The sequence below is a fragment of the Leuresthes tenuis genome, unplaced genomic scaffold (genome assembly GCF_036924035.1).
Source record: "Leuresthes tenuis unplaced genomic scaffold, fLeuTen1.0.hap1 SCAF_20, whole genome shotgun sequence".
Lineage (NCBI taxonomy): Eukaryota > Metazoa > Chordata > Actinopteri > Atheriniformes > Atherinopsidae > Leuresthes > Leuresthes tenuis.
The window spans coordinates 5,128,236-5,142,261 of NW_027325374.1; the positions used below are offsets into that span (position 1 = coordinate 5,128,236).

The window sequence follows — 14,026 nt, forward strand, 5'->3', positions numbered from 1 at the left end:
AATATGGAACAAATGTGTTTCCAGATCTTCAAATGTGTGTACATGAACAGATATTTATGTCAGCAGACTGATTATCGTTTGATTTGTGCTTGCAGTTGGACAAATAAGACATCTCAAAATGTTACAATCAAGGCTTAAATAGACCAATCAGCTACAAACCAACATTTATTCTAATATCTTCTATGGTTACTTTTATTTAGCCTAAAATTCACTGAGTTTAAACATCTCGTTATTTAAGGAAGCCCATTGGCCAAGACAGCAGCAGCACAAGTTAACACAATACAACCATAAAGATGTGATAAATACATATAAATTAACACAAATTACAGAAACATTTAAAAGAAACATTAACATCTTAAGGTGTAATTAAAAACTAAACCTGATTTGATCGATTAAATTGAATAATTAGGAGCTGCAGGGCCACACCAAGCTGTGAAAGGGCCCCTGGGTGAAACTTTCCTGTGGGCCCCCTTCATATGCCTTAGTTTGTGGTCATTTAACTGAACACAACTGATTTCCCATATGTAGCTTCAATAATTTGAACCTTACCAGAGGTGATACTGAGCTTTTTCTTGAACAAATAACATGTTTGTAACAAATCAAACTGTGAAGCCAGGTGAGATGGATAAAAGTTTGGCGACTCTGGCGAGTTTGTCTGGTCACTAATCCAGTGCCAAATCTTACACCATGGCCAAGACTTCCTGCAAAGAGAGGATTAACCTCTGCTTAATTGGTTTTTCAAGAGATGTTTTTAGCTACTTGGAGCAACTTGGATGTGGAGGAACTCAGTCGCAAAGGGAAGAGAGCACTGACATACACAAGTCTGAAAGTGCACGGTAAAATCTGCAATCACGACAAAAAAGCCAAGAGTTTAATGGATTCTTATCACGGTGATTTTAAGTTGCAAAGTTAAGAAATCATGAGTGAAATATTGATTTTCTACTTTAAAAAGTTTGCAAAAAGAGCTTTAAATGCAGCAAAACAACAAAACATACATGTTTTTTTAAACTATAAAAACTATGTATTTTAAACATTTTATGCATTTGCATTTAATTTGGGAACGTGCAACTTAACTGGCTCAATAAGGGAAGTGGTAATGTTCGGTTTTACTGTGAATGAGTATCAAAGAGCATACATTTTCTGTTTGTAACAGGCCCAGTTTTCACCGTGGAGGCGGTAGAATTGCATTTTTCATCATTGGCCCAACTGACTTCACAAAGTTGCGTGTGACACTTCTGGTCCATTTTAGCATTTTTCAATATGTAAAATGGATAGTATAAGCCAGCTCAGCTTGTCTTAGTGTTATGTAAGGCCAGGGGATGATGAGAGTAACTGACCTCAGTAATGAAAGCATGATGAGGTGGAAACAGGATGAAAGGATTTGGAGGATTCTGAGCTTGCTTACTCAAGAGCTAACACAAAGAATATAGTTAAAGAATTTTATTCTACTGGATGGCAGCAAGATATCTTATACTTTTCAACATTTCTTAATGAAAAAAGCTAAACTCTCATTTTATATTTTAAGATTTTGCAAACAAAAAAGCGTTTCATGTAATTTACCTTCGAAGAATTTATTGGAGAATTATTACAAAAAGCACTAATGCTACCTGACTTACAGAAATAAGAACCAGTCCCATACAGATGGCTGGATAACATCAGGAACTTCAGTGGAAATGGTTATCAACAGGTTAGTCAAAGTGGCCATCGTGCCAGAGGGAGGGGTTAAAATGCACAGATTATGACGGTGATAATCCCCTTCTTGGAATAAAAACTAAAGCGACAACATACGGACCCGCTGTGTCTCTATTTATGAATACATTTAAAATGTTCAGCCTCACTCCATGTGCAGATCATTGTAAATACGTTACATAGTGACACTAAATGGTTCTGAGAGAGGCATAGGGCCATTTAATATCAGTTCTGACATGTTTTAGTAGTAATAGTATCGTTTTGTGGTGAGTTTGGTTTTTTTTTTACATATAGTCTGTGGCTCACATGAGTTTCACGGTGTTTTTGTTTTTAGCTCTACTGGGCTGCGGAGACTCAATTAAAAAAAAAGTCCATTAAAATGTCACGACGGCAACACGCAGAGAATTGTAAGTTTTTAACCTTTCAGCCAAACTTTTGTAGCGTTTTAACATGATAGCCTTTATACATTCACGGCAGAGATTAGGGTTCATAGGAGCTAAATTAATGTGAATGTTAGGCGTGTTATTCGCTGTTTTTCAGCAGGATTTCATAGTGTTTTCAAATGTTAATGTAGAAGATCTCTTACCATAAATTCACCTCCCACTCTCATCATCTGCCGCCGTCCTCTGAGTCCGATTATTCCAACAAAAGTCTCATCTCGCGTCTGGGAATCTGTCATAAACCATCGCTTCGACTGAGTCTCCCCAGTCCACACGCGTTCAAATAAGGAAGTCAAAAAAACATGTTATATCCACAGGTAATCACTAATTGTGACTATATAATCTGACGGGCCGTGCCCTCTGCCGACAAGCTCCCTCCAAATCCAAGGAGCGCTGCGCGTCGCAGGCAGCGCGCCCCGTGCGCAAAGTGTCCTGAGCATTATCCGCATTAGCTGGAATTATACGGTCTGTCTAGCAGGGATGTAGTGGAGGGTAAATCTAATCAGGCTCTTGTCACTCTGCACAACCGGTGTCCACAACATGAAGCGTTAACAAACATTCAACATAGACTTTAACTGAATTCTATAATCTAGTACTTTAAGGGGGGTAGTAGGAATACATACATGATTAACTTGATTAAAACGAATTATCCATCAATTAAAAACGACGTACTCTTTGAGAATTACTCCATATTTGTTAATAATTCCCTGCAAATCATATTTAGCATTATAACTCGCGGGTAATAGATCCCTGGTCTGCGGCTGTCATTTAGAGGAAAACATTGTTCTTTTTATTTAAATCCAGCAACATTGCTTCTTTCTTTGTTTGTTCCTGCATTTACTCTTACAGAGATGGGAGGTGCTATAGTGAGGGCCTGAGTAATGCCTCTCCCTCTCAGGAAAGCGGCAGTTATAGACTAACCGACCCAGATTGCCACGCTGTAATCTGTAGATTAACTATCTGGATCTGTGTTGTGTTTACTTTACTGTTGCTGTTTTTTTTTAATGAGGCCACTTATGTCTGACATTTTATACACGCTAACAACCTTATTTTGGAGCCATCCACAAAATATTCAGGACAGGTCATCAGTGAACAATCAACTGGGAGCCTGAACAGACTTCATGTAGTTTATTAACACATGACAATATGTTTAAATAAGGGGTGAAAAGAAATGACATTTCTGCAGGATTGTCCCTCTAATAATTCCACCATGAGGCTGAGGTGCACTGAAGCCAGTCACTTTAGGTCCCTATGGCAGATGCACACTGATTCAGTAGAAAATATAGCTGCCTCACTCAAATGAAGCATTTTCAGTCTTGATACCAAACTAAAACACACATTCAAGTGTGCATCCAGCTCATCTGCATCATCCCACTCAGCTGTAAATCTGCGAGGCGACAGTCTCGACATATCCTCTGAACTTCTACGAGGCCTCCTCTGCTTTGGGAGCTGCCTCTGCGCTGTCCGGGCTCTGCTGTTTGATGTACTGCTGCAGCAGGGCGGACAGGTGGGCCGGGTGGTGCTGCAGCATGGAGGCTGTGTGGGAGGTCAGCATCGTCAGCCCGCTGACCAGCTCGCCCTGGACAACCGTCAATGACGGCAGTTTGGAGTAGCTCACGATGCCCTGTGAGCTCAGTAATGTGTTGTCTATGCAGCCTCCTGTGGAGAGATGAGCGTGTTGCATTTAGGAGTCTTTCTCTGTTAAACGTGACGTTCTCTTGTCAGATAAATGAATATCAAGCAAAAGCAGCTGCTATCATTACAACACTTTGCAATGAGACCAAGAAATTAACGTCAAGTTCAGAAAAGATTTTCAGTGTTGTTGTAACTTCAGCCTCTTTCAAGCCAGGGCTGATGAGCTTTCACTGTGCGTCGGGTCACGTGTGAAAGTACAGAGGCGCTGCGGCAGGTTGAAGCTGATCTGCTCCTGATACGACTGAGGAGGCGAAACGGGGCCCCCTCGTGTGTTTAAACACATCAAGCCATTATCTCAGAACTCGCCACTCAGCTGATTCCTGGACGCCTGCTCGATGTTTGTAAGGACAGCGATGTGGGGCTGAGGGACTCGATTTGACGTGTGAATTATGATGAGGAACAGCAGCAGGTGTAATTAGCATATCTGTTCTTTCGCCTACAACCAATATGTGAAAAAGCTGCTTATGTGAATTGTTCCTTGTTTTTAATTTCCACTAGATTGAAGTCTAAAAGACATAAACATAAGGACATCCCTAAAGAACCTAACGTGCAGCATTTCAGACAAAAACACATTGTAGAAAATATCCATATTTTAGACCTACTTTCGGGAACAGGTCACAGGAGTCGCACTGTCAGGCACAGCGTCACTGCTTAAAGTTGCCTTACGTGAAGATGGCAGAAAGTTCAGAGCCCAACTCAACCGCAGGTGCAGAAAAAAGGGATTTTAACCCCCCAAAATATGAAAAGCCCTGCCTGGAAATACTTGGGATTTTGGTCGGTTGTTGGAAAAATTGTGGAGCCATTTTTGAGCACTTTTGACAGCCCTACTCCTCTCTGACAGCTAACCAGCAGCTCCTCCTGTGCTGGCTCCTTGAAAACAATTAAAAAAGTTGGAGATGGGGACATTTACACGTGCCTCAGATCTACGAACATTCACACATTCGTCTGGTAACCACCGTTTAACTTGGATTTAACTTGCATCAGGAACTCCACAATTAACCCACTGGGTCGAGGTCTCGCCTCACAGACTGTTTCTTTTTCACACTTGATTATTAAGATGACATTTAACCATAATCAGCAACCTCATGCTGACACTTGACTTTCTGAGAGCCATCAAAAACCTTTAAGTTATTCCAAACCACAGAATCTATCCAGCTGCTCACCTTTTGAAAATGTTGCTTTGCCTGGTTGTAGCTGTCACACAGTATCAGTGCTGGTAAGTTACAGCGTAAATATCATCCATGTTTCTTTACAGTTAATAGTTCCTGAGGCATCATAACATGATCAGATGATCCTGTAACCTTACCCAGGAGAGTCATCTGTGGGCTGGCCCTCAGAGACGACAGCATCTCCTTCACCTTCGGTTCTTTACTGACGAACAGAACTGTTGGACCGATGAACAGAGGAACCATGTTGCAGTAAACTGAGTCACTGAGGAATGATCGCGTCACCTGAAAATAGAACAGAAGTAGATGTTAGGTACCCCATTTAGAGATATACATTTTAACGACTAAAACTGAATTCTTAAATAAGACAATTTATCTTTTTCAACTCCCTGGAACAAAAACAAAATAGAAGAATAACATTGTGTTTGTACACAAAGGAAGTGGGAACAGCTTCTTTTTTTAAAAAATACTTTTATGATCAGTTTTACCTGGTTGGGGAAGAACTTGACACTGATGCCGTGTTTATAAAGCCTGTGCTTGAGAATCATCATGTCCTCAGCACTGATGCTGTTGTTCTGGACCACAGCAATCATTTTGTAGTCCTGGAACACCCTCTTCAGATCCTTCTTCAGGAGTAACACCAAACCATTATCCTGATGGAAGCAAAGAGAAAAGACTGTGTTACAATAAAGCTACAAATCTCTAAATCAAAACAAGGAACGTTGTAAGCATTACCAGCTGAAAGTACGAGTACTGAGATCAAGAGATATTTTTGATAGTTTGGTCTCTTTATAAATACCCATAAAGAAAGTCAATCAGATTTATCTAAAAGGAAATGGCTGTACTATCTCTTATAGGTATCTACGGAACTAATCATATCAGCATAACAACAATAACATTTTGAAGCTGTGATACTGAATGTTTTCATTCATTTAAGTGACAGAATCCTGAACTTTGAACAAATAACACATCTTTGTATTCATGATTTCACGTGTAAGCTGTTTGCTTCGGTTAAAACAAGCTCTGTTTTTCCAGCACAAATTACATTTTTACACAATAAGCAGATTGGACACAATAAAACAATGTTATGATAATCATTGTATATTGTGAAGCAGAAACTGGGGAGTCTGGTGCCAGAGAGAGGCCATCTCGAGTCCATCTGAGACAAGCAGAGTTGGAGAAAAGAGAGGGGACCATCAAAGTGTCTCAAAAGCAGCTCGCACTGCGCTGCCATGGGGTCCCGCTGCATCCCAGCAGGTTTCTTCTCTGTGCCCTCCTCCTGTCATTAATACCTCAAAAACTCTGCAGTGCCTAACATGCCATCATACTGCCTCACATAAACAGAGAAAATTCGACAGATGACTGGCGATTGTGGTTGTGGCACAGGGAGAAGGAATGCAGGCTGAAGGAAATAACTCTCAGCAGTATTTCAGCTCTGAATGTTGAGGATGAAACAACATTTGTCTCCAGTATTTAAGCTAAAGGCTTAAAGCTTTCTCATCCTAAACAAAATTCTCAGAAATTATTAATCTTATTGTGTATTTCCTTACTCAATGACAACTTTCCATAGACAGTGCAGAAACAGGGGTGGAAGCATTATATTGAATACTTCTGATAAGAGACAGTGCTTTGCAATTTGCTGCTGGTAGCTTGCAACGCTGTACGCACATTGTCATGCCACGGTCCCTATTATACGTGGAGTACGAAACCTTTCAGTGCGTACAAACTGTTAATACATGCTGGTGTTACCTCCTGAAAGCGTTTGCCTTGGACTGGGTAGACGCCTGGAGGAGCCACCCGAGCAGGAGGGATGTACTGTGTGACGGCCAAGAGCTTCTGTTTAAGGAAGTGAAGGGGTTTCCTGTGGCGGGTCACAGCCTTGGAACCGTGTCGAACACTCTGTGTTAGAGGCAGCCACCCTGAAAGCCACAAAATGTCTGTTAAATGTCTGGTAAATGTCTGCTGGTGGCCGTTTGACTGCTGAGCTAACGTCGGCTAGCTGAACCACACTTCTGGCTGTTTAACCGAAGCGCTGCTAACATGGCTAACAGCAGATAGCTCGACAAACATAGAAAACACATTAATAACACTACACATACAAAAAGCTCGAGTTAGAAACACAGTATTTAGTGTACTGTACCCTGTTTAGGTAGCAACCGTCCAAACAAGGTCGCCGCCATCTTTGACCGGAAAACGTAATTTAGGAAGTGACGATAGCATGGGTGCTGCATTCAAGTTAACATCGGACACTACCAGATTATCTCAGAAGGAAATCAGATTTAGATTGGGTCAAAGCTAGTTGACATAAAAAGTAACAATTAAAATACTCAAAAAGATAATATGACTGCTCGAAAAAATCCAAATAATCTGAATGATATGCGCACTACTGGAAGAATCCGGGATAACAGATTTCACGTGAATGCATCGCTACGTTTTGACTCAGGCGTTTAATAATTAGCGTTATCGTGTGCATTTAAACCACATCTGCTGCATACTGCTCTAACTTTTGTATCTTCTAGAACAGTAAGTATGGAGAAATGATTTTTAAAACTGTCCTGTCCGCTCTTATACGACAATATTTGGTCTGTTTGCCGACAAGGGTCGCACGTTTGCATAATCGTTTACGTAAAGGAAGGGTTACGTCAGAGTCATTTTGACAAGCATGAGGCGCATACTCAGTACGAATTTATTAAGGCATTTCAGCCTATTTGGTAGAAATCTCCCTTCGCATATCTCACTGACAGTGGGGAAACAAAGCGTTTTTTCTCTGGATTTCTGCAGGAAATCGACGACTGACAGCAACAACATGGATCTGAGTAATATGAGGAAGAAGTACAAGGGAGATGAAGAGGTGAGTGTGACCAGAACTGTGTGTTTTGGTGCACTGTATTGAACAAATTCAAGCCCCAAACTGCAAGGTCATGAGGCTTCACGCTGCACATACATACTGGATTGTGTGTGCATTAGCTTGGATTTATTTCTCGAACAGCTTACACTATTATTAAAAACTTAACCAAATCCTGGATGAGTAATCAAAAGGGAATGACACTGTCTGTCTCCTCCCAGAGCCCAAATTGGGAAATGACCTCTTAGATCTACATGCAGTTCATATTAGAGTGCAAGTATCTGTTTTTGTGTGTGATTGGTTGTTTTGCTCACAGTGTTTTGAGGAGAATCAGCTTGCATCTTTGGACCCCATCAAGCAATTTGGAAACTGGTTCGATGAAGCCACAAAGTGTCCTGAAATTGGAGAGGCTAATGCTATGTGCATCGCCACTGCCACCAAGTAGGTAACACTACCACCTGCACAGAGAGAAATACTGGTTTAATCATTGTACACAAAGCTACAGTGAACAAAAGAACCAAGTAAGGTACATAAGTGGTCCTTCAGATAAATACTGAGGACCTGCGGTTTGATTTTAAAGGTGCAAAATCATCACTGAAAACTAAAAGTGACCCTTTGGAAAAGGCAAATAAGTCCAACGGGTCCTTTGTAATTGAGTTTTCAATGGATACATTTCTGTCATTAAGGGTGTAGAATTGTTTATACAAAAATGCAACAGTTTTAAGTAACAGTGCTCGTACCTTACTGGGGTTTAGTTGGAGTAACAAAGCCAATAAATGCACCTTCCTGGGACCATTCCTGCATTTGAGTGTGGGGTGAAAAGCTTTAGATTTATCATGGCACTTTCTCACAGTCCATCTTACGCCTGTCTGTTCAGGGACGGTCGTCCGTGTGCCCGTATGGTTCTCCTGAAGGGCTACAGCAATGAGGGGTTCCGTTTCTTCACAAACTACGAGAGCAGAAAGGGTTCTGAGCTGGTGAGTCATTTTGTCTTTCACAGACTTTCAGCAACCATGTGACCACCTCATATGTGGCACATAGAACCGAATTGACACAAATGGTGCTTTATTTGTTCAAAAGGTAAATCAATTTGTTTTGGTGTGAAAGGGAAAAATCTATTATTTTCTAAAAGAACAAGTAAAAGTGTAAATTATTAAGGAACGGAGAGCCCAGTAAATCCCTCATTTCATCCTAATAGAATCCCCTCTCTTGGCACAGAGTAAAAATTATAGAAGTTATTTACTGCAGGCAGGAATGACCTTCTGTACCCGTATTTATTGCAGCTTTAACTCAGACTGAAGATAGCTTTCTTTTTTTCTACAATCAGCTCTCGGGGCTCCAGAGCCAACCTTCTTCTCTCCCCTTTGTTCAGTTTCTTTGAGTCACTGGCTTTGATAATGATGTTGCTGCCCCAACAAAAGCTGCAAAGCAAATTGTATTCTCCACCACAGCCTTAGAAGATATGCAACATCTTTCTGCAAACTTTAAAAGACCTAAGATTCCTGAAGAAGTAAAGTCTGCTCTGTCCCTTCTTGTAAACAGCCTCAGCGTTGCATTTCCAGTCGAGTCTTAAGACTCTGTGGTCAAGTCTGATGTCCAGGTAAAGTCCCAGGTGTCTGCAGTCCTCCACCACCTCCACAGAAGTAGTGTTTGGCTCATTCCTGGTCCTCCTAAAATCCAGTCATCTCCTTTGACTTGCTTGTCTTCAGGGTGAAAACACTGCATGTGTCTTCATGAACCTTGTAGTTTAGCCTTTTCTGTAGAGAAATCATGTAAACAATCAGTAGCAGGCCTCCTTACCTCCTCAAGAATCTAAATTTGTCTTTGATTAAATGAGACATGTCTAATATCTCTATGATTTATTTTTACTTTTTGTTTTCTGGTTTGCTCTGGTGTTATACTGAAGGACCTCTACGTTATTACAACAATGAACATTGCTGAGACAGTGTTCCATGTTTTATCCATCTTTTATTTCTCTCGGTGAGAAAAAACTTTTAAAACTGCAATTTATTTTGACTTTATATTGGATTTGAAATAATTGAGGTCAAGCAGCATTTATTGTCTGATTAATATGCTAAAATGATCACTTCTTTTTCTCATTTGTTAATATTTCTAATTAAATAGATTAATAACTAATTGAATTTGTGTCAAACATTCAGACAAAACAAGCTATTTGAATGCGTGAGCTTTGGTTGCAGTAGCTTGTAATGTGATGTGCATTTCTCAGTGTTTTTTCATGAGTCGTACCCAGAAAACCATTGAACATTAGTGCACTCATGTCATTGCTGGTTGTTTCTTTTGTATTTCCCAGGTCTCTGTTCTTTCCTTTGGTCATAGTGCATCACTTGACACAGGCCCTTTAATGCAGCCTATGAAGCGAGAGTATAAAGATGTTGCTTAATGTTAAGGTTGTTGTCAGAAGACTGCTTTTACGCCACAGTTAATGTGAGAGTTCACTACCTTCTCCTCTGTTTCCTTTCACAGGAGAGTAATCCATACGCATGCCTGGTTTTCTACTGGGAACCACTCAACAGACAGGTGCAGCAACTTTAAAGTTTTCTGTTATCAATCACATTTGGTGTTTTTTCCAACAATGATGGTCAATATATCGTTCTTTTGACTTGTAGATTCGCATTGAGGGTTCAGTGGAGCGGATCCCGTTCCAGAGCTCCTGTGACTACTTCCACTCGCGACCGAAGAGCAGTCAGATCGGGGCTGTTGTGAGCCGACAGAGCACTCCTGTTCCCAACAGAGATGTAAGAACCAAAACCGAACTGTTGTTGGTGAAACGCATGAGGTCAAAGGCTAAACTTGAGCAATTTCTTTTAGTATCTAAGGCAGAAAAATGCAGAACTGGAGGAGAAGTACAAGGACACAGAGGTGCCCATGCCTGACTACTGGTAGGCATTATTTTACTTTTCCTTCTGCGAAATCAAACTATAAAATCTTAAACTGATGATGAAGGTGGAGATGCTTTGGTCTGGTGTTCAGTGTCTCGCGTTAGAGTTGCATGAGAAGATTGACACGTCGCTCATTTCTGTGTTTACATATAAATCTCTTAAAGAGTGAAGCATCAGCTCAGCTTAACACAAAGCAGAGAGAAGCCTGGCTGTAGTCAGAAGGAACAACACCAGCCCACCATCACTCAAGATGTATCATTCTCATGTTAAAGCTTGGTGGTTTTATCCATGTGAAAAGCAACAATTTGCTGCGTCACACTTGGGTTTCTTTAGTAAGATCCCAGTACCTTTTGCATGGTAGCAGCTATTTTCCCGTGGGTCCACACACTGAAAATACTGGACACATATTCAACCTTCTCATCACAATACGTCAATATAACATCTTTAATAACATCTATCACACATAGTAAATAATAAACAACAACTGTATAATGCAATCACAAGGAAAAGATGAAGTTTAATGGAATCCATCATATTTTAACAGGTAAAAATGATGAAAAATATAAGAAAACACTTATATTTATAAAAGGACACGTATTTACTGGTTAACTTCCTTCTAACTTAAAATTGTACAGCTGTACATTGAGCAGATCTTTTTGTATTTTTGTGAGGTAGGACAACCTCTAGTAGCATGCTTAAGAAGAAGTTATTCTGTGTATTTTTCCAGATAAAAGCACAGAAAGGTGGCTTTTCTTTATTCTGACACTAAAACAGTTTAAGAATTCAGCAACTTTTCTTGCATTTTTAACAAAGTCAACTCTCAACACTTAAGAAATAGCTACACGTTTTATTTGGTAAAGAAGTATTGGATCAAACTATTGAGAAATAATTCATATGAGGCCAAACTAACCCTTGAAACACATCCTTTGCACATCTTGTTGTTATAGATAGAACGTCTCCCATTTCAGTTAGCACTCCAAGAACGTGTTTGATCATTGGTCACCCATAGTAATTTACAAAAGTTAAAGTAACGTGCATTTTTCTTCTTATCTGTACAGAACTGTATTTATTCCACTAAACAGATTAAACCAAAGAAAGCTGAATGTTCACTGTGTTAAAGTAACACTGGAGAATTTGGTTAATTCTTTGCTCTTTGGCTCCATCGAATCATAAAAACAAGTCTCAGTGTGAATAATGCAGATATTCAGCCATACACATGAGTTTTTATGTCATGTTAAGGAAGCCACAAAGATGACATCAAAATCCCACAAAATAGTCAAGCAACTGCAAAGAATGTGCATGATATGTTTATGCATTTGGCAGACGCTTTAATCCAAAGCGATTTACAGGTAGGCGGGTAGGGTAAAGAGGGTCTTTAGTTGTCTTTAGTTGTCTGCTGTAGATCTCTTGTCAGTCATGGTTGCTAAAACAATGAGATTGAGAGTGATGCTAACCGTTTTTCACCATTTCTCTGTCTATACGCCAAGCTATTTTACTGCTGGACTAAATCTGTGTCACCATAATCTCCTTCAGCTCTCAGAACAAAATAAAAAACGTGATTTCAGCAGTGTTTTGATTTCTCCTGTTCCTTGTGCTGCTAACAGGGGCGGCTACGTCGTCAAGCCTTATCTGATCGAGTTCTGGCAGGGTCAGACCAACAGACTTCACGACCGCATCGTTTTCACAAGGATGAAGGACGGAGAGATGCTGGGAGAGTTTCAGCACGAAGCCGAGGGAGGCTGGGTGTACCAGCGACTGTCTCCATGAGAACTTCCTGTGGCATCAGGAGGATTCATCCAGAACATCGTGATCTAGAAAAATCATCATCGTTACCTCACTTAAAATAACCAACATCTGAAGATACTGCTGAAAACCATTTGATGTATTTTAAATGGGTGGAACTGTGCGTGGGATAAATCAACAGGCCAAACGTCGCTGTAAGTGTGTGTAAGTGAAGCTCTCTAACACAGCCTGACTGTACTCTGCAGCTTTACCTTCTCCACGTGTGATGAAATGAAACTCACAGAGGAGAGTAAAGTCCATCTGGTCCTGTCAGGTAATGATTTGCAGTTGGTTGTTTTATTGTGTTTTCATTTACTTTTAGGACAAGCTGTGTCTTATTTCCTTTATAACATTTTGAAAAAAAGCACAGTCAGCATTAAGGATGTAGTTCTTTTCATTGTTCTGCAGGTTTATTATTTTCAGAGAAACTAGTGTGCTAATTATAGTGAAAATGAAGACAGTTGTTTGATTTGGCCGCAGTTTTCCAGGGAAATCTCTATCAAAGAAGGGCCTCATTCAATCCCTGATTAATTAGATAAAACAATTCTTTGCATCTGTTGCCAGATCCTCTTTTATGATGCCTAAATGTTCTCTGTTTTTTGCCACAAAGGCATTAATTCAGATGTGTGTTCTTGTTGAGTGCATAGTTGTGAGTGTTGGTGTGCTGATACACTCACAGATGTGTTAGTAAACCACTCCTAACTGTGAACTCTCCTACAAACATCTAACTGTTAACATGTTTCCAACGACATCTGGAAATGTAATAACTGTAGATTCAAGGACAGCTGATGTATACTGAAACAAACTCGCAACAAAAAGTACAAGCGTGCCAGATCAGTACTTTATCTGTTGCTAATTGACCTAATTTACAGAGTTGTAAATTGAAATTACCCTTAAATCACATTTCTAAGATTATGAAGGTTATAATTAGAATTATTGACTCCAAAGTCTGAACAATTAATCCTGTCTCCATTTTTACTTTTGGTTACCTGATGTTATACCATGAACTATCTGGGGAATTTACAGTCGCACATCGGTTTCTTACGAGGAAATTAAAGGAAAACTTGACTGTAAAGTGATTCATGTTGATAATCGGCTGCCTGAAGTTCAATACGAATTGATGGGAGCTGTTAATCTATGACAGTGATTCAAACTGCCTTTTAACAATGAGGTTAAAGGAGCTGATATTGTTAGTTGTGCCAACTGTTGTGTCTTGTACCAAGATTGTATTTAATTTTTGACATGATAATGGTAATAAAGTTTGATTTCTAACACTGGAGACTGGGAGCATGTTTGTCCAGCAGATGTCAGCCACAAAACAAAAGCAGAAATCAACAGATAGAAGATAAAATTAGCAGCTGAAATGAGCATTTTCTTTAAATATCTGCATTCGGTTTGCGAACTGACAGTCTGAACACTGCATTACCGAAATTTAAAAAGTGCACCACAAGGTGTCAGATGTCAGTGTCTGCTTACTGTTACCATGACAACAAATCCTAGCAACAATGG

The 14,026-nt window shown here is 40.0% G+C and overlaps 2 protein-coding genes across 3 annotated transcripts; one reads left to right on the plus strand and one right to left on the minus strand.

The window, feature by feature from the left end:
* Positions 1 to 3,241: 3,241 nt before the first annotated feature.
* Positions 3,242 to 7,239, minus strand: mrpl10 (mitochondrial ribosomal protein L10). The gene is made up of 5 exons (XM_072373609.1): positions 7,131 to 7,239; positions 6,740 to 6,909; positions 5,479 to 5,643; positions 5,131 to 5,275; positions 3,242 to 3,788 (listed from the first exon to the last, which is right to left on the minus strand). Exons 1-5 carry the CDS (start codon positions 7,219 to 7,221, stop codon positions 3,553 to 3,555), a joined length of 807 nt encoding a protein of 268 aa, XP_072229710.1. The 5' UTR covers positions 7,222 to 7,239; the 3' UTR covers positions 3,242 to 3,552.
* A 187-nt stretch (positions 7,240 to 7,426) lies between these two features.
* pnpo (pyridoxamine 5'-phosphate oxidase) lies at positions 7,427 to 13,796 on the plus strand. Of its 2 annotated transcripts, XM_072373472.1 has the most exons (8): positions 7,427 to 7,513; positions 7,772 to 7,841; positions 8,152 to 8,276; positions 8,713 to 8,812; positions 10,320 to 10,373; positions 10,463 to 10,591; positions 10,665 to 10,735; positions 12,340 to 13,796. In XM_072373472.1, the coding sequence occupies exons 2-8, from the start codon at positions 7,797 to 7,799 to the stop codon at positions 12,500 to 12,502; spliced, it is 687 nt and encodes a 228-aa protein (XP_072229573.1). In that variant the 5' UTR covers positions 7,427 to 7,513; positions 7,772 to 7,796; the 3' UTR covers positions 12,503 to 13,796. The 2 variants fall into 2 exon arrangements, with proteins under 2 accessions (XP_072229573.1, XP_072229572.1); XM_072373471.1 differs by lacking the exon at positions 7,427 to 7,513 and having other exon boundaries at positions 7,537 to 7,841.
* Positions 13,797 to 14,026: the final 230 nt, after the last annotated feature.